We start from the raw sequence: 18961 nt of genomic DNA, 5'->3' as shown, positions 1-18961 counted from the left end.
GTTTGCTGACTATCTGACAGCTGACAATGCCTGATAAGACCAGGTGAAAAAAGATAAGAGTTTAAATGCTCCTGGCTCCAAAGGGCTGATGTGATCTTTCAGTACCAGTCTGCCCTGCAGTATTGACCTTGTCTGGGTTTATAATAAAACAAAAGAAAACAACACTCACTTTTCATCCTACTTTGCCATTCAGAAAACGAGCATTTTCCTTCTGCTTATCATTCAGTAAAAGCATTTCTGATATCTTTATAGCTGACCAGTTAAAGATCCTTTAGAAATACTTACTATACAACTCTATTTGCTGAAGGGGAGGGGAGTGCAGATGACAGGCTTGATGTTCCACAACAGCAAGTGAGGTGGAACTTGGGGGAAGGCGCAGGACTCAGTCTCCTGCATCCAGATCTCCGTGCAGCCGATACCGCAGCTGTGTTCAGTGCTGAGGTATATTCTCTTTCAATATCTCACGCTTCCGTACTGGCTCCAGCTGGTTTCAGTGGCTACTGCGTTGGCTCTTACCCTCTTAACTAACGACAGCATGAAAAATACCATCACCGCTCTTTCTGACTGACCACCAAGGAGCTACTCCTGTTATTTTTTTTGAATCTAAGTTTACCTGTTCAAGTCCCAGCTAAGTCCAAATCCTTTATTCCACCTAAAGCACAGATCAAGGGAATGTAGAAAAGCAACTTGCTTCCCACAAGGAAACCTTCCCAAATCAGCAAGGACAACTTTAAATAGATCATAGATGTAGTTCTGAACTGTCAAACTTGTCTTCCTAGCAGACCTCTGCTTCATCTTATTTCTGTAATGCGCAATTATGTTAGATGAGATTCTGGGTTTCCACTTCAGTAACGACTGCAATCCATAGCATCTTAATTCATACTCACTGATTCATCAGCCTGCTGATTTTCTACTTGATGTTCTGGTTCTTGCTGTTCATTTGCATTATTTTGATCATCATCTTCACCTTCATCCTGGTGCTGGTTGTCACGTTCATAAGCTGACAAATTTTTGATATTATTATTGTATTACAGCAGTTTCTAGTTAGCCCTTTTCAGAAAGAATCTCCTATATACTAGCTTCCAGCCATGCTTTTACCAGTAGGCAGCCTTTACCTAAAGCGCTTACCTAAACAGGAACACTAACAGATTTGTTCTACTGCTAGTAGGAAACCGACACGGAAAGATCACATAATTTGAAGAGATCAAACAAATATCACAGGCAAAGCCAGGAATGTAACCAAGATCCACAAAGCCCTATCCTGGTAGCTCCATCAAAAGGACACTTTTCCTTTCAGGAATGTGGATATGATCTTTAGCAATACCTGTATTTCACTCAGGCAGTTCAGCCAGTGTTATCTGAGCTTCTGGTTTTAAATTGCGAGTTTATATTTCACTTGAATCCAAACTGGATATGAAATTAATATTAAAATCGTGCATGAAAAGCGCTACACAGGGAACCTGTGAACGTGGTAGGGACATAAAACTTATCTTACCTCCTTCTTCTTCCTGAATACCTTGCTCTTCTTCCCCTTGGACAATATCATGGTCTGTGTTATAACGAGCCTGCTGGCTGAGAAAATTAAATGCAAATACATCATTTCAGTTTCTAAAAAGTGTGGTTTTGCTTTAATGAACAAATCATCCTACTGCATCTCTGCCTCTCCCAGCTCCTGCCAGAATGGATTCCAGTTTAGCTTTCTATTACCTAATATTTTCTCACATCATCGTTCCTAAAGCAGATACACTTTACAGAACAAAGACTTTCTTGTCCTAACTTCTTATACTAACTTCTGTACTTGTATTTGTCCATATATCAATGGGATCTACCTTGTATTTTCAAAACTCCTAAGCCAGTATATTCTGTAATCAAAGCACAAATACTATGATCAGGAAGCGAAGAACCCCTCAGATAAAGAGTCCTCAAGACAGACTACATGGCTCAGTTATTTTGTTGACTAAAGCAGTTTTCACTTTCATCTTGAAAGAGATTTACTTGTGTGGTGGCTCTTCCAGGACTGAATATTTTGACTACCAATTTATGAAAGGCTTTCTCACAGCAAAATCCTTTTAGAACACTGGTCAAGTTAATAATTAATATTTCAATGTTTCAGCAAAGAAAATTCAATGGGCTTAAGATTCCAAAAGACATAAAATTGTCGCTAACAATTTTAAACTAAGCAGAAGCACAAGGAGATATGACAGGGAGGGTGAAAGGCACGTAGAAGCTACAATATCATGAACGTAACGGCATTCACAATAACTTTGTGACACTAACAGGGTGTTGGTTTCTCCTGAAATCATGCTTTTGTCTCTACAGTGCAAATAATACTAGTCGCTCTTGTCCAGAAAGTCCTAATGGAATTACTTAAAAACAGCATCTCACATTTAAGAGGAACTTTAGCTTAGGTACCTTAATGCGTATCTGATACTGGAGCTCCTCAGTACTACAAGATCATAATCACTGCTTAGCGGAAAATAATTACTAATTTAAAGCAAGCTTTAAGACAAGGGGCACTGTATGCCAGGAGCCCCTAACCTCCTCCAAGGATGTGCATGGCAACGTGCATGCATTACTCCAGACTTCAGAGGCTTCCATAGTGAAAGGAAAAGGAAAAGGAAGGAAGAAAACCCCCTAAACCAGCCATCAGATTTATCCTTGGAAAGCAGAGGATGAGGCTCACTGAATTTAGTTTCTGGGCGGTCTAGGTTTACAGCATTAAACCACCCTCTTTTCAAAGGTGGTATGGTGGAGGCCACAAAACCCAGAGCACAGGCCATGACAAACTCATGTAAAAGAATTTAACCTTAGCCGGTTTTTATAGAGTTTTTCTCCTTGTTCTGCCTGTTTCTGCAGCTGAAGCTCTTTTTCTTGAAGCTGTTGCTGCCGTAATAGGTGTCCTCGCAGTCTTTGCTGGTGTAGTGATTCCTGATGTTCTTGTAGCTGATAGGCTTCCTCTGCTCTTTGGGCTGCAAGGTGTTGCTGCTCTAGTTGTTGTTCGTCAGCTGGCTTATGTCTTTTTGTTACAGCTTTTGTTGGTGTTATCTGTCAAAGAAATGTGTTAGTCATAGATCAATCATAATTTCAATGATCAGAAACAAGCATCAGAAACCTGTGACAAGAGGGAAAATTATGCACATGCTACACGCAATAGGCAGAATTGCAGCAAAAGTGATTTTAAGTTTCCTTGTCTCTGCTTAAAGTTTAATTAATTTTTTGAACACAGACTGGAAGTGTTGGGGTGTCTGTGGAAGACATGGGGAAGAGGAGATAACGGGATGGGGGAAGCCACGCTTTTCTTATGCATCAATAAGAACAAAAACCCCCAACATATTACCAGTAAAAGCAAGTTTGGATGGCTGACAATTAAGACAGTAAATATGCTTCCATTGATTTAACTGGTAATTTCAGTAGAGGCTGCTTTGAGCCTTCAATGAGACACTGCACGTTTTTTACAGCCGGCAGTAACTTAAACTAATTCCAGTTTCACAGCTTAACCTATTGCTGCTGTTTTAATCCACTGCACCTCTTCAACAATGGCTCCTCCTCCCAGCAGAGTTCTAGAATTAAGCTGCTAGGAGCGTAAGTGTTTACAAAGCCTAAAGTGTGATCAGTAAAATATATGTTCCACTGGAGATCCAATCTAGAATGTAAATCCAGGATTTGCTGGTTTTATTTAGAGCTGCATAGAGCAAGACCTGCCATTGCTGCACACTGATTTCCCCTGGCTATTTTAGTCATGTTCATCTTGCAGTTAAAATTCCCTGTCGAATGACAGCAAACATTTAGATGGAAATGTGTTCGCAGAAAGTAGGTACACCCGGCAAGGAAACACGCTGCAATTTGCTGAGATGCATCCCATTAGTAAGGCAGGCCGGCTCTCCATCAGCGTGCTGAAGATAAATCTCGTTCTCATCAGCTGTCTTCTCCCCATCAGCTACCACAGGCCTCATTTAAAGTAGGAGATGGGATTCAACGTGACTGCTCTTTTTTTCCAGCTGTGGCTTTTTGTCAGCAGAATTAATGTTCGGTAAGCTGCATTTGGCAAGCACTGCAGTACGTGTGTGCTGAACCCTATGCCTCCAAGTGCTTTGAACCCCAAATTGTCTATAAATACGACAATTAATATGACAATTTTATCTAAAAACCAGTGAGCGCTCCGAATCCCAAGATTACTATAAATACGACACTGATTTTACCTAGAAATAGGCGAGTGCAATACAGGGCCAGCAATGGTAAGAGATGCCTCCATTTAAACAGCAAATCTAATCAACTGGTAGAAAAGAGCAGAGCTCCATACCTCTGAATGAAGACGATCACCCAACATGTTGGTTTCTTCTTCTTTCTGTTCCTCTTTTTTCCACTCATGCTCTTCTGGTACTTGATCCTGTTCCTCCTCTAAGTGCTCAGGCTGACCTGCCTGCTCCATTTCTTCCTCTTCAAGTTCTTTTTTGCGTTCCTCTTCAATTTGATCAACACGTTGCTCATCATCCTCTCCAGCTTCTTGTTGCTCCTGAATATTTAGTTCTTTGGCATGCTGGCCCTCATTAGCCCTAGTTTGCAGGTGAAAAGGCTCAGCTCTGTCTTCTTTTTCCTGGCTATTTATTTCTTCTCTTTCTTTTGGCTTCTCATTCTGCAAAACATACACAAGATTATGTGTGCACAAGATATTACGGATTTCATATTTTCAAGAGAGCCAAGGATCAGATAGGGATGCCTTTATTCCATCCTGCAGTAGGGAAGCTGTTGTCAGGAGAGCCAAATGCCTGCTGTGGAACAAGCTACCGCTCCTGCCAAATGGCATCAATGCCCGATTCCTGGCTCTCCACAGCTACGCCAGTTGTTGTACAACTGCATCACGAAGTAGGTTAAGCCTCGTTTTATCTGAAGTAGAACAAAAAACTATTATAATTCTGTATCTACAAAGGAAGCTTTGTATTTTTATTTCCTGTGGGTTCTGCTGGCCAAGAACTCTTGGCCAAACAAAAAGCACAACTGATATTGTAACTTCTAGACTTCACCCACAACTTTGCTTTTTTCTTTCTGAACATCGGATAGCGTGCCGATTTCACATACACTGACTTCAAGTATGCTACTGAAACTTTATAAAACACACGAAAAGACAATTTCTTCAGAACTTGTTAAAGCTTTTCTGCAACACGAGATGTCTAAAATTTGAGAGACCACTTATTATTCAAAAAATTAAGATTGTTAGCAACTTCTTAAAACAGCTTACATAAACCAGTTTTAAGTGCACTTACAGTCCTGTGAGAAAGGTCATCGTGAATATATTTTTCTACTACTCAATAAGATTAAAGCGTTCCTTACTACTTTACTCAAGAACTGGCAAACGTGTACAATTAAACACACGCTTCTATTGGAAGTTAAGCACGTAGCTAGTATTTTGCCGAATAACAACCACGTCCTATAGCGTCTGTAGCCGATCAGTACTTCATACCTCTTTATGCTCTTCAGCCACAGCTTCGTGGTGTACTGGGAGGTCACTGTGGGGAGACAGTGCTCGTCCCTCCGGTTGCTCGTTTGGTCGTTCTGACTTCTCAGGCTGTCGGAAACTTGACATTTTTTTGAGCGTGTCCTTCAACTGTTTGTATTCCTCCACCTGGGACTAAAGTCAACACATTAATTACAGTGTGTCCAAATCAATTTAATAAAACGTAGTCACCTCGGAGTGAACTTGCTGGCAAGACATATGGTAGAAAGACTCAATATTCACATCAGAGCAAATACCAGGGAGGAGAAAGGATGGGAGCTTTTAAAATTGGTTCTTTCCACGCACCAGATAGCATTGATTCATCACGGTCTTTTCAGCCAAAGTGCACATGCATACAAAGTATATTAGAAAAATCTCTGTGGAACAAAGATGAAGATTTGTTTTATTCATGCCAAGCAGGAGAATTGTCAGAAGGGGATGATGCGGTTTTCTTGGTAGACTAAAAGCGAGGGAAATCAAGAGCACCACAGCTTCTCCTTTACTGGTAGCAAGAAGTGCAGTTCTTTCAGAAACAGTAGCTTTAAAGTACATAGACACATCATGAAAATGCCAAATCCTCAACATTTAGACAGGTGTTACACAAGACAACAGCCAACATACAGAACTGAGGCAAAGAAAGTCATAATACACCTTTTGTGAAAAGCAAGAAAAAAGAAAAAAAAGGGAAAGAAAAAAAGAGAAAATATGAATTTCTAAAGCCTCCCTGAAATGCAACAGTAGAATGTTGCAATTTGATTTGCTGTTTAACTTTGTACAAGATCAGGATACTTTCAAAAAGCTTTAAAGTCCAGTATGAGAATCCAGACTGGTTGGTACACCAGTCCCCGTCTATACAGCAGACGTACAAGAAAGACTATCTTATAAAGTAAAATTTTTGAGATGGGCAGGATTTATAAAATCTGACCAGCTGCCAATACAAAAGGTGGTGCCCCACGAGAGGGTTTCTCTGTGGCTCCGGTGGGGGTGGTGGGTGTGTTTACTACCCATTTTGAAGTCGGAGGTGCATTTCATAATCCTTTCTAAAATTCAGGTCAAAGACTGGCTAGAGTTTACACTCAGTGACTGCGTATGTCATTTTGTGTGTTATGTGGTATCATAGCAATCAATAGTACAGCAGACAGGCATGATGCATTGATGTACAATGCACAATACTCATACAAAACAATATCCACAGTGCTACAGATTGACATGATGCAATGCATAACAGCTCCGAAGCTAGACGCACCTCGAAGCATCTTCAAAAGACTATGGCATCCATTAAAAGAGACGGGCCTAAAAGCAAAGCAGAATGCACAGTAATTACTCTTGTCATTCCCGAGGGATACTTCTGCTTCCCGATTAACTGCTGGAGAGTCCGATAAGAAATTTTAGAGGAAAAAATAGTATTTACTTAGCATAAGACTAATACGTAGGTCTCCAATTTCTCCCCCCCACTCGCTGACCATGCAGAGAGACCAATATACTAGGATATTTAAACAGTGCACGTCCAGATCAGAATTCAAGTACTCCGCTCCGCTGCACCAGTCGCTCAGCTGCACATTGCGATTCAAGGCCATAGCCTAAACGATATTAATACTGACAGAAAGACAGCGTTTATAAAAATATATAATGAATCTGTCTGGCTGTTTGAGCTATGGAAAAGTACAAAGATTACAGTGCCTTAAAGATTCAGGCCACGAATTCATTAGTGCAGTATTGACTACTGATATTTAATGTCTAGAATACACTTACAAATACAGGGGTCCTTCATCGAGCCGTGTTTCTATGCAATAATCCCTTGCGAACTTTCTGCAGCTGGTTTGCAGGAGAAGCTACGCAACGGTGCTAAATCCCTTCTGTTCTGAGAGAATGTGCAAGACCCTTCTGTTGAAGGAAAGGTTCTCCGTATGACAAATGCCACATTCTGACCGCAGAGAGGAAGGCTTTGTGTGACACAGGTTTTCTAGTTAAAGAAGTGAATCAAAGCCAGGAGAAGTATATGGAGCTTCCCTTTGGATTTGGTGAACCTTAAATCAGGCCCTGCATCTGCCCTTGTGGAATTTTAGATGTTAGCAAATACATACCAAGCGGCTAACGTGGCCAGTGGGAGAAGAGCTTAAAATTAGCCGCCAGCATATTTTAGTACTGGAAATTAAGATGCTTCATATATTTAGTTTATGAGGGACTTTCCTGGTCTTTCCCTATTTTTTGAATATCTACACATATTGACATGCACAACAAGCAGAACTGGGGAAAAAAAGATCCAATGCTTTTAATACTGCTAATGATTTTGTGGACTGTGAAAATACTTAAATGAAGAAAATTAGTCAGGAATAAAAATAACTTCACACTGCCTCATTGCCTTTCCCTCTGATCTTCCATCAATAGTCTTCCTCTGCTCCAACATTACTCCTACTTTCAGATTCCCCGTGGCCTACACAGCTTGTACTGGCACAGCTGACTGAATCTGCAATAATCTAGCAAGGTTTGCGCTTCATGGATAGTTCACTTGGAAATGACATTTAAGAAAGGTAATGCTGCTGCTTCTTTTTAACTAATTTGAGTTCCACCTGGAGTTTACATTCCTCCATATATACTCCGCCCCTGTTGCACTGATGTATATAGCCTTATAAAACTGCCAGGCATACACAAAAAGAGACTTTGTAGTATACCAGCATCCAGGTCTTTATAATGATACGTGAGAATGTCACAGTGTGGGATGTTAAACTAACAGAAGTTCTATCAGAGAAGACAGAGAAAGAAAGGTATTTGACAGCTCTCATGGAAGCAGAGATACTCTTCTTATCAGTAATACATGCACTCTTGGACCTCTAATACAGCCTTTTATTTTCCAACAGCCTGTGATTTGTTGCAGCGTCTTCTTAAGAGCAACCCTTTACCTCATGCATTTCCCTGCAGTGTGCAGCATGGTGCTAACTGCAGGCTCCCCATGCGAAAGGCTACATGCATAACATTACAGTCAGCTGAACGAGGAGAAACAAGTTTGAGGGAGGTTAGAGCTAGTAGAAGCTGCTTTCCTCTCTGACCTGTGCAGCAGCTAGTGCACTCTTGTGGTCTTCCAATGTCACTACAAGCTGGTTGTGTTGGGAGAGTAAGTTCTTATGCTGTTGCTACACAAAAAGAAGAACACGACATGTTTCACATAAAGTTCATTCTAAAGGTAAATTAGGTAGCCTGGGGGATTTTGAACTAGGAGGATAATTCAATTTATTTCAAAAAGAAAATCCTGAGTTGGAATGACAGCATTTATTTATTTAACATGGAACGCATATTAAACACGCAGAGAGCGCAAGCATGCCAGGAAAGAAAATTTTGGAGGCTAGAATTTGTGTAACTAAAATAAAGTTAAAAGTTGGAGTAGATGTTGATAAACGTTTGAAAAAAAAATAGAGCTGGAAAACATTCATTTCAGCCAACTTAGTTTGCCAAAACAAAATTCTTAACTTGCAAAGTCAAATTTCCAATTCCAATTTCTGTACTAAATACTTCTCTTCCAATTCTGTTTTTTTTTTTTCAAATGAGCATGTACCTAACGTGCAGGTGGCAAAAGGCAAGAAATCCAGTTCAGCCACATTCCTCTCCTTTTTGCCACATAACAGAAACTAGAAGTCTTCAGCATAGCCCATTTCTGGCTTGTTAAAACTTGGAAAAATTTTTCTTTTTCCTAATGGTCTTGAAAGTTCTCCTCAAAGCAAAGCCTACCTTGACATCTTGTAGCTGGGTGTGAATGTCCTGGTGAGCTTTTCTCAGCTGTCTGTTCTCCTCCCGTAAGTTATACAGGGATTCTGTTTAAAAGAAGTGACGTACAGAATTTAAACCCAGTCAGGTTTATCATACTAGATTAAGTGCTAAAATTGAGACTGTAACAGAAACTCCATAAAATCCTACACAATTGCTATAGCAAAAATGGATTAGAGTACTTGTATGGCTTCTTTACGGTACATCTCCCCCCAGCCCTATAAAAAGCCTTACATTTTCAAGCAGAAAATTGTAAAATTTGGTTAAATTTTATATTAGCTCACCCAGTCTGCAACTGGAGTTATGCATCGCTGCTCATGCTGGGGACTGGAGATGGCAAAATTCATTATGATAATCTGATTCTTTAAAATGCAGGGAGGAAGCCACCCTCCTCTCTTCCCCCACATCACATCTGGTGAGTGAGAATTTTATGTCGTAGGACTAAGCTATTCTTTTGGAAGAGATGCCCAGATGGCCAGCATACTTAAAAAGCTTTATGTTCTGGGACCAGGGAGAGGGGCTTCTCTTCCCACTTCTTACATTATGTAGATGTGGAATATTTCAAGCAGATACAGGCAAGCTCTTCCCACACTCCAAGCTGCTAGGCTGCAATCCAGCTCAGTCCAAGAGCTAGCTGTGTGACTTCATTGGTGTGGTGCCAAGGCAGAACTAATAAACACAGCCTCTGCCTGCAAAATACTGTGCAGACAAAACTGCAGACAGCTCCAAAACTAACTCATGTGTTAGAGACGCATGGCAGAAGGCGGCTGCAGGCCCTTGATGGGGAGAGCCCCATCCTTTTGTTCTGTGCGATTGTGTCATTAGGATTGAAGAGGGCTGCGAACTGCAAAGAATCGCTTCAATACGAAACTGGATGCCGACAGTAAAGATGAATACTTCATCCAAGTATACAGGTGCAAGACGTTTCAGAGAAGCTGATATATATAAAGAAAATGAGGTCTAAAATGTATATAAAGTCACTTCATAAAGAGGCACAATTAAATCTCTGATAGAAGCGGCAAACGTTCTTAGATTGTCTTTCATTTACAATGAGTAAAGAGGCAAATTGATTTTTCCAGGTTTGAACAAGTCTTAGAACTAAAAATGAAAGACTCCGTAAACCAGCCACTGACACTTGATGAGCTTTTAAGTGCTGTGTTTCTTACTATTTCTCTAATCTAGATAGAAACACAAAGCGCACATATGAATAGATTTCAGAAAGAGGCCACAGAAAATCATCAATAAAATGTAAATTACTTGGAGGCATAACATGCACGAATGGCCTGTTAGCGAGAACAGAGACAATGCCTTTCTGTCTCACATCACACAAAACACAACGACAAATACACATTTTAGTACGGGCAGCCAGATCCAGGCTGCATATACCCTTCAGCTTGGAGATCTCCTGCTCTTTTTCCTGCTGCAGTTGTAAGTATCGCTCCTTGTGATCGCTGAACGTTCTGCTGAACTCTTCTCCTTGTTTGCGGTGATCTTCCTCAAGGTCAGCATGCTGTTTCTTTAGTTCTTCGTGTTGGCTCTGCAAACACCAAGTTGGACACTGGAACAGCTCTGTATCTGCATATCTGGCTAATATTGTCTTTGGCAATTTGTTAAATAAGTCCAGATGAATAGTAAGCATTCATAACAAGAAGTTTGTTATTCAAAGCATGCATATTGCAGCTCCTCTCAAACACAAAATGATCTCTGTGATGAGCTGTCTCCTGTTCTGGGGCTACGTCACCCCAGCCTGCAGTTGCACTGTCCCGTTGGGAGCTGCTGAGTGTGTCTAAGAAATTCCTTACATGCCAAACTATGTAAAGTCTGATAAGTCAGTGTTCCATACAAGCAATTGCATTTGATAAGATTAAATTACCCACTGGAAAGCCTGACTAGGAAAAAACTGCAGTAAAGCATCTTTTAACGGTACTGTTTTAAGAGGAAGGCACCATCGATGCACTGACATTCTGGCGTGAATCACCAGGAGCCAGCGAGGCCATACCTCCCTGACGCAGCGGAATGCCAGTGTCCGGTGAAAGCGGGCATCTCGGTTACCTACCTTCAACATCTGGTGTTGTACGCTCAGTGCACTGTAGCGGCTATTTGAGTCTTGCTGTAAAATGAAAACGCTAGCGTTAAACAGAACAATACTGTCATTCCTCCAGCCTCCGCACATGCAGTTATTTAGGAGTCGCAATCCAAGGGACATAACTCCCCAGGACACAAATTAATCTCTCCACTTGCTTTGGAACATAGCAAGCATATATACTTGGCGCTTACTGCAGCAACAATGTATTTTAACTTCAGTTAGGCAGCTCACAAACTGCTCCCCAGTTTCAACGTGAAGTAGCCATAAAATCCTAATTTACTCGCTTTATAAAGAGTTCTCTACAGGTCTCTGGGTCCTTTGCCAGATGCAGCTTTCCTTCTGGTGCTTGGTATATAAAGCAAAGTTTTTTGATGTTTTTATACTTTCCAGTTCAAAGACCATGCATTAGAAAGCTGTCACTGTCCTTTTCCCTGGGGACTAAGCTACAAAAAGATTTGTAATGCCTTATTATTCCCCCTTTCCCTTAAAAATGGTTACATTACACTTGAACTACCATAAGATAAACAGGAGGATATTTTAAAATTAATTTTCTGGAAAGATAGTAGCATCTCCTATTACAGCTTAAATAATGAGGAATTGCAGAGCACTTATGCCTGCAGAGTAGAGACTGAATAAGTGAGCGCTCTTTCAATTAGTATTTTGTGAGACCTCTTTGAATGTTATAATTGCAAAGCATTTCCTTTTTCTTGCAACTCAAATAGCATCAACTATTAAAAACTTGTACTCGGAATGACGACTTACCCTTCCTTTATTTAGTGTTTCCTGTGCTTCTAGTTTATAAACAAGAAAATCTACAACATAAAAGGGAAAACACTGATGGAAAAAACCAGGAAGATTAGAATCTGCACTTAAGTAACATAACTGCTGCGTACCTAAATTCCCTTAAGAGCTGAATACTTACGCAGCTGCAATTTTCCTAAAGATCTTCAAAAAAACTATGGAGAATTTAACAAAATGCTCAAATTTTGTCAAAATATTAAAAAGTTTCATAGCTTCATAAAATGTTTTCATTAAAAAGTTTCATATCTTAGTGTGAGATATGGTGGTGGTTAGTGGACTTGGCAGTGCTGGGTTATCGGCTGGACTTGATGATCTTAAAGGTCTTTTCCAACCTAAACAAATCTATGATTCTATACAGGGGGTACAGGCTCAAGACTGCGGATGGGTAAATCTGTTACATGAACTCTCTCAGTAGAGGCCCAATAGCATCATTCAAAAGGAAAAGGGCATTTATAAATCGTGTATTCTTGTATTAGGATTAAAAAAAAATGTACTTTAAGAAGTGTGAAAGTCTAGACTGAGTTTAAATAAAACAAACATTTCCCCTGTTGTTCCTTGATCCTCTTTCAGGATTTGAAATTGCCGACTCACCTTTGCAGAGCAATGGGACGGCTCTACGCTAGATGGCACCAGAAAGCTACCGAGAACAGCACAGTAAGAATAATTTCTTACACATCTTAATCTTTGCTAAAGTAGTCGTTTTAATTCAGCGGCTGAGTCCTCAGTTTTAGGAAGAATACAGTCTTTACTCTAAAACTGTAGTGAATTTAGAACAACAAGAGACTCGGAGAAAACTCAGAGGATTGCATTCTGCTGAAGTTTCATAGAGGGCAGATGTGCAAGAAATACAACGCGTGCCAACGTTTCCCCCTCACACACACCTAGAACTTACTTTTAATCAGAAAAAGGTATGTAAGCATGTGTTTACCCTTAAGCATGTGGAAAAATACTGATTCAGAGCCTAATTTCACACTGATGGAATGCAGGGAAAGATCCCATGGTTTTGGTACAAGTTTTAAATTTTCAGCATGCTGGAACAGGATTTACACACGCGTTAGCTTTATGTATATCGATACACACACATTCTCTGTGTATACTAGGCCATGTTGCAGTGATCTGTAAACCGTACTAAAAAGAGAATTACTTTTTTAAAAGATTAGATTAAAAAAATAAATAAAAAAAAATTAAAAAGATGTACTAAAAAGACCCCACCACAGATCTGCCAAGGTGGTCCCGCTAATGGCTAATGTGTTATACATTGGTAACTCAGTTAAAATTGAACAAAATACATCTGATGTTACTTTCTAAAATAATCACGATATCTTAAACAAAGTGAAAAGCACATTTTTACCTTCTTTCGCTTTCTTATGTTCGAGCCTTTCCTTTTGTAATGACTTTTCTAGTCTTGACCTGTGCTCATACACAACTGAAAAGAGAAATTTCGTACACAATTCATTTTAAAAAGTAATATATACAAAAACCACGACCCACCGCCAGCACACCCAGAGAGCATTGGCACAGAACGCACCAGGAAAATACAAGTGGCACGAGGTCAAGGATAAAGGACTGTTTGTATCATTTGGGACAGTAACTTTTTTTCTTTTTTGCATGCTTTATTGATCCTGAATTCTGGGTTATTTCCATTGCATAAACATGGAATGTGATGACTGTGTAAGTGATTTGTTTATGGAGACAGTCAGCTAGGGTGGATCTACATGAAAGCTACCAAATCCTCTTTCCTTCTTAGGTATGCAGGTACACATTCTCCCATGCTTTCATTCTCTCCTGCCTCGTTTGTAAAGAGACAAGGAAACAAGACAGGACAACCTCACTGCCAGAGCAAATCCTTGCAGCAAACAAATTGTCACAAGGAGGGACGAGAGGTGCACAAGAGCAGGACGGCTTAGAAAGGCGCAGTAGTACACGAGGCAGGCTGCTTAGCCTAAGAGGTGGAGAACCTGAGATCCTTTCCTAAATTCTTCCAAAAACTTGGGCAGCTCAATTTTCTGTGATCTTTTTTGTAAAGCCCAGATCCTTTACACCACAGTGCTGCTGACCCACAGACTGCACAATGGTATCACGTCCTCAATTTCTTAGTAAGCACATGCCAACAGTAGGTTATACATATGCTAAAGCACCCTGTACTTGCATGGAATATCCACATAATCTGAGGAGGATTTGGGTTTTTTGAGCGTGTTCTTTTTCCACCCCCTAGTTAAGAGATAAGGCAGGAAGAACAAAAGAAATATCTGAAGGGCTAGGATGGCTAAGGTATAAAGCTACACTGGATGCTTCTCTGTAAGGCCAGGGTATCGGAGACTGCTCGTCAGGAAATCATTGCAGTTTGAGAGTGAAATCTAACCTTCACTGATTTTAAAATCCATTTGCACATTTTCTTTAATTGAGTCAAAATGCCCACACGAGAGTCTAGAGATGAACGAAGAAGTGGTCTGTGTGCAGCGCTTCAGCCACAAAGCACCAAGCTGAGGTTTTAGGGGCATCGCTCACAGTACAACCCACAACATCCTCAGCAGACCAAGTAACGGTGGTCAAATCGTGTGTCGCTGTCCCCTCCAGCGGGGTCACCGACTACCAAAAAAACCTGGATGTTTTTTTGGAAAGATGCTCTGACATCATTGCCAAACTCCACAAGCCCTTTGAGCTGACGCTGGTACCAGAAGAGGTGGTTCTGCTGCTTGTTCTCGCACTGTCCTTCCCTTCACTCTCGCTGCTATGGGCGATGGCAGTTGGGGACAGGGCCTGTAACAATTTCTTCTGCTGACAGTGCTGGCTTGTAGAGTTTTTCAGCGAGCAGCAGTGATGACTGGCAGCGACCCGGAACGCTGGGTGGCATGGCAGGAGACTGACTGCTCCAGGTTTGATAACAGAAAGCAGAGGCAACCTTAATTCTAGAATTTTACGGTATGACAACTACTCTCGGTTGTATCAATGGTCCAACAGACCAACTGTGCCACCTCTCAGGACCTGACAAACGCAGTGCCTAATACAGAATACACCCAATGAGTTTACAGTATTTCTTTGGCACTGTCTCCCAGCAATTTATGGCTCCCAAAGACTGTCCGAGGCGCCCGCAGGGCCTTCCCATACCCCATTCCAAAATGGATTTCACATGTATGAATTTGTCTAATTGTTGTTGTATCCCTGTGTATTTAGGACATCCAATACCCTCTGGCAGAGCCCCACCAAGCTGCCAGTAAAGCAGCATTTCATTCAGGCTTGTGTTTTGAACATCTGGTTTCGGATGTCTCTCCCAGACGATGGGGCACATCAGTCCCCATCTACCCTTTCCTCACCACTCACTAGACTGAAGGATCAGCATCTGAAATGGCCTACCAAGTTCGCAGCAAAGGAAAGATATGAATTAAAGCTCCCGCAGATGTACAATTATATTTGCTAAAGCTCAGTTTAACGCAAGTATTTTTCACCGTCCAAATTATAATTTACACTCTTTTAAAGGGTTATTAATTTGTATTGATGGACCGTGTGATTTTTCCTTCAAAACTAGGAAACTCGTTTTCTGAGTAAACCATTGGTGAACATAAGCCTTCAAGAGGAAGCATCAAATAAAGATTTGTATCTTGGCAGCCACAGAAAACTTCTCTTGCACCTTAAAATGTGTTCTTAATTCCACCAAGGTGCATTCTGCAGGCTCTTTAGCTACTGGCTTATCTACAAGCGTTTATGTTTTGGCTTAGAAGCTGGATTGCTAATCAATCCTTGTCACCTATCTCCACTTTGCTATTTATCTTCTAAAGTCAAGGGCATCAGTCAAGATGAACTAATGTATCAACATCCTCTGCCACAAAACAAGCATGTAATGAATATTCACAAAGTCACCAGCAAGTAAGCTTCCAGAGAAGGGAAAAAAAAAAAATGGCAGCACTACAGGGATGGTTTTATCTGGGCACCGAAGATTGTGAATGCCAAATTACATTGCAAAAGGAACGGTGCTTGTAGCATAGCAACTCAGGAGAGAAATGAAAATCCATAATGGGTTTCCCCTCCCATGCAGTCAGGGGCGGAAATAGGCTTTTTGGCAAACAGACTAAACCACAAACGGATTCAGAAGTAACATTTTCCATTTCACTCCTTTGCAAGCCTACCCTCCTCAGCTCCTCCTAGTGTTTTAACGAGGTGGGGGGGGGGGAACCCTGCACAACAAACCCAGAACAAGGGCAGGAAGAAAGGAGAAAGAGAACGCGATAGTTTGGGTTTTAGGGCCCGCGGTGCTCTGTACCTTTCACAGCTAATTGCATCTCTGCTGAGCTTTGGCTTTCCTCTCTTCACCCTGCACTTTCAAGCAATGTCTCTACACCCCTTCCAGGCAGCGCATCCTCACTGCTAGCTTCTGCGTGCTAACCTTTGAAATACTGCAACAACGCTGGCAATGTCTTAAAATAGCCTTTCAGATGGCCAAAAAGGGCTAAGGAAAGCTGCTTCCTACACCTCTCCCCTTCTAGTTCATTTACTGGGTGATTCAGCAATGTTTTTCTCTGATAACAGTCCATAATGTGCAACATAATGAAGATTTTGATTAAGAAAATAATTATTAAGAAAGCATAACTTCCGTATTTTCTCACTTGCTCTTTTAGGGAGTAGGTTGCAGGTCAGATTTTGTAAGTACATATAGGAGTTTTTCTCCCATAAATGTAAATTATTCCCACCAGTCAGGAACTTCCTAGGCAAGAGTCCAAACTACAAGACCCTTGTTACTACAGCAGGGGATTTCTCCTTCTTCACTACCAGCCTGGATATAAGATGTCTCAGCAAGAATCTCAAAGAAATAAATACATTGAAAAACATGTTTTCTATTATAGGTTTCCCAGCCAGCGGGGTGGAACCTATATAAGGAATCCGGCCAATTCATACTGGTGCAAGGCAGCACCATGGCACTTCACAAATAATATTTTCATAGGGTAAGTTCTTAATTTTCTACTGATCTTTCCACAAATAATTGAACATTGTTTCTATGTTATATTTAACAGAATGGTGAAAAAAAAAAGGGGGCCGGGGGGGGAACATTGTCATCTAATGGCTAACATGCACTATTCCAAAGCTGGAATACAGGCAGGTAACAGTTTAATTCTTTAAGTTACCTATATAATGTAACCTACATGAATGAAAAAAAGAGCATGAATCCACAGAGAGGTGATCCAGCCTCAAAGAGCAAAGCCCAGAAACAGAACCGGTAACATCACAGCTAGTTAAACCACCTTTCGCCTTCAACAAGGAAATATTTAACAGTTCTTGAATTGATCCCAATTAAATCAAGTCCTTGGTTTAAGATTTTTCTCATGCAGAAAGGAAAGTGGAGGAGTGGGGGGGTGCGATGCTCTCTAGGTTCTCAGAAGATTACACCACTTTGACCATTGCTGAACGTTAATTGCAACACAGGAGTCAAGCAGTCTGATGAAAGCAAGCTTATTTAACAGTCACGGTTATTTCTCTTATCTTTGCTTTGCACCTCTAAGCAGTAAAACTATTATTAAGCAAAATAAGCCATGATTGTATATTTAAAAGAAAGTATTTCCTATTTTACATTATCAGCAATTTTGCAACTGTGTTAGTTTGGTATTTTGGTCTGTCAAAAGCATGATTCAAGACTCCCAAATAGCCCAGCTCCTGCTATCTTACATACTGGAAAATTACGATTACATTGGGATTTAAATACACGCGATGCAAGAAACCTTATTAATTTCATTGTTATTGTTTCTCAAGCAATTCTGCAATCTTTCTCTGAGCTTACAGTAATACCTTTCGTTTAAAACCAGAAGATTTCAGTAGTCCTGGCAACATTCAATGTTATTTTCTCTCAGACTGTAGCAGAGTTGAACTGAACCAGCAGTGTGTGGTAAGCCACACTGGCACTTTTCTAGTAACACTGTGGAGGTCCATAGAACATAGACTTGTTATAAAATACAGTTAATTTCCAATTCTTGTCACTGCAGATAGAACCATTTAAAATGTGAATCCATGCAAACAGCTTTTCTGCTGAGAGTAAAGAATTTCCATGAGCCAAGGAAGAATGCCTTCAATACAGGATGTAGGATAGATTTTCTAGTCCAATGACAGTAAAAAAATTTTTTATCTCAAGAGATTTCTTGACTGATCTGATGCTAACATTTCATGCTGGGAGAACATGTTATTAATATAGCAAGACCTGCTCCCCGAGCTTCCAGCTCCGTATGTGATTAAGTCAGTGAATCTGGCTTGAAACAAGGAGATCCGCTATTTCACTACTGATAATCTTATCAAGAAACAGATTATCAAACTGTGGGTAGCTCCTGGACAAGTATCAGGATTCCCCACCGCAGTACAACCCATACTGGTCACAGTATACACGCCACCTATTTCAAAGATTCTCAGTTGAGAGTGTAGCAATAAACAGATATTCCAGTGACATTGCAAACATCTAAGAAACAACAGAAGTATTCCCACAATAAAAACTAGGAAAACTGTTTTACATATAGTGCAAGAAAACAATGTTACAGAAACCATATATTTACAACATATTGAACAAAATATTGAAGCTATTTCATATTTTATGCCCTTGAAGTTTTCCATTTTGAATTTATACAAAAAGGACAGAAATAGAAGCCAAGACAATGTGAAACCCATTGTGTGTGAAAAACAAGCATTTTTCTGGCTTAATTATGGAACAATTTTGCATACACGCAGGGATAGACTGCTCTCATTTGGTTCACTGAAAACCACAACTAGCACTGTGCGCAGTATCACAATTGCATTTACTTTAAAGTCCTACACTTTTCAATTTACTCATGTGAAGAACGATCAAGTAATAG

General features: G+C 40.5%; 1 protein-coding gene across 3 annotated transcripts in view; it reads right to left on the bottom strand.

Moving 5' to 3' along the window:
* Window positions 1-18961, bottom strand: part of GOLIM4 (golgi integral membrane protein 4) — a 34984-nt gene that overhangs the window by 5580 nt on the left and 10443 nt on the right. For 2 of the 3 annotated variants that reach the window (XM_082320814.1, XM_082320812.1), the window contains 11 exons: window positions 13489-13563; window positions 12099-12148; window positions 11307-11360; window positions 10637-10787; window positions 9215-9297; window positions 8539-8622; window positions 5459-5626; window positions 4301-4633; window positions 2807-3045; window positions 1496-1572; window positions 888-1000 (listed from right to left, as the gene is read on the bottom strand). In XM_082320814.1, coding sequence (XP_082176940.1) covers window positions 888-1000; window positions 1496-1572; window positions 2807-3045; window positions 4301-4633; window positions 5459-5626; window positions 8539-8622; window positions 9215-9297; window positions 10637-10787; window positions 11307-11360; window positions 12099-12148; window positions 13489-13563 — 1427 coding nt within the window. The remainder of the gene's footprint in view (window positions 1-887; window positions 1001-1495; window positions 1573-2806; window positions 3046-4300; window positions 4634-5458; window positions 5627-8538; window positions 8623-9214; window positions 9298-10636; window positions 10788-11306; window positions 11361-12098; window positions 12149-13488; window positions 13564-18961) is intronic. The other variant, XM_082320813.1, reaches the window with a different exon arrangement.

The sequence above is a fragment of the Platalea leucorodia genome (assembly GCF_965183815.1).
Source record: "Platalea leucorodia genome assembly, chromosome: 8".
NCBI lineage: Eukaryota > Metazoa > Chordata > Aves > Pelecaniformes > Threskiornithidae > Platalea > Platalea leucorodia.
Note: the sequence above shows the minus strand (reverse complement) of the source record. Positions and strands in the feature narration are given on the sequence as shown.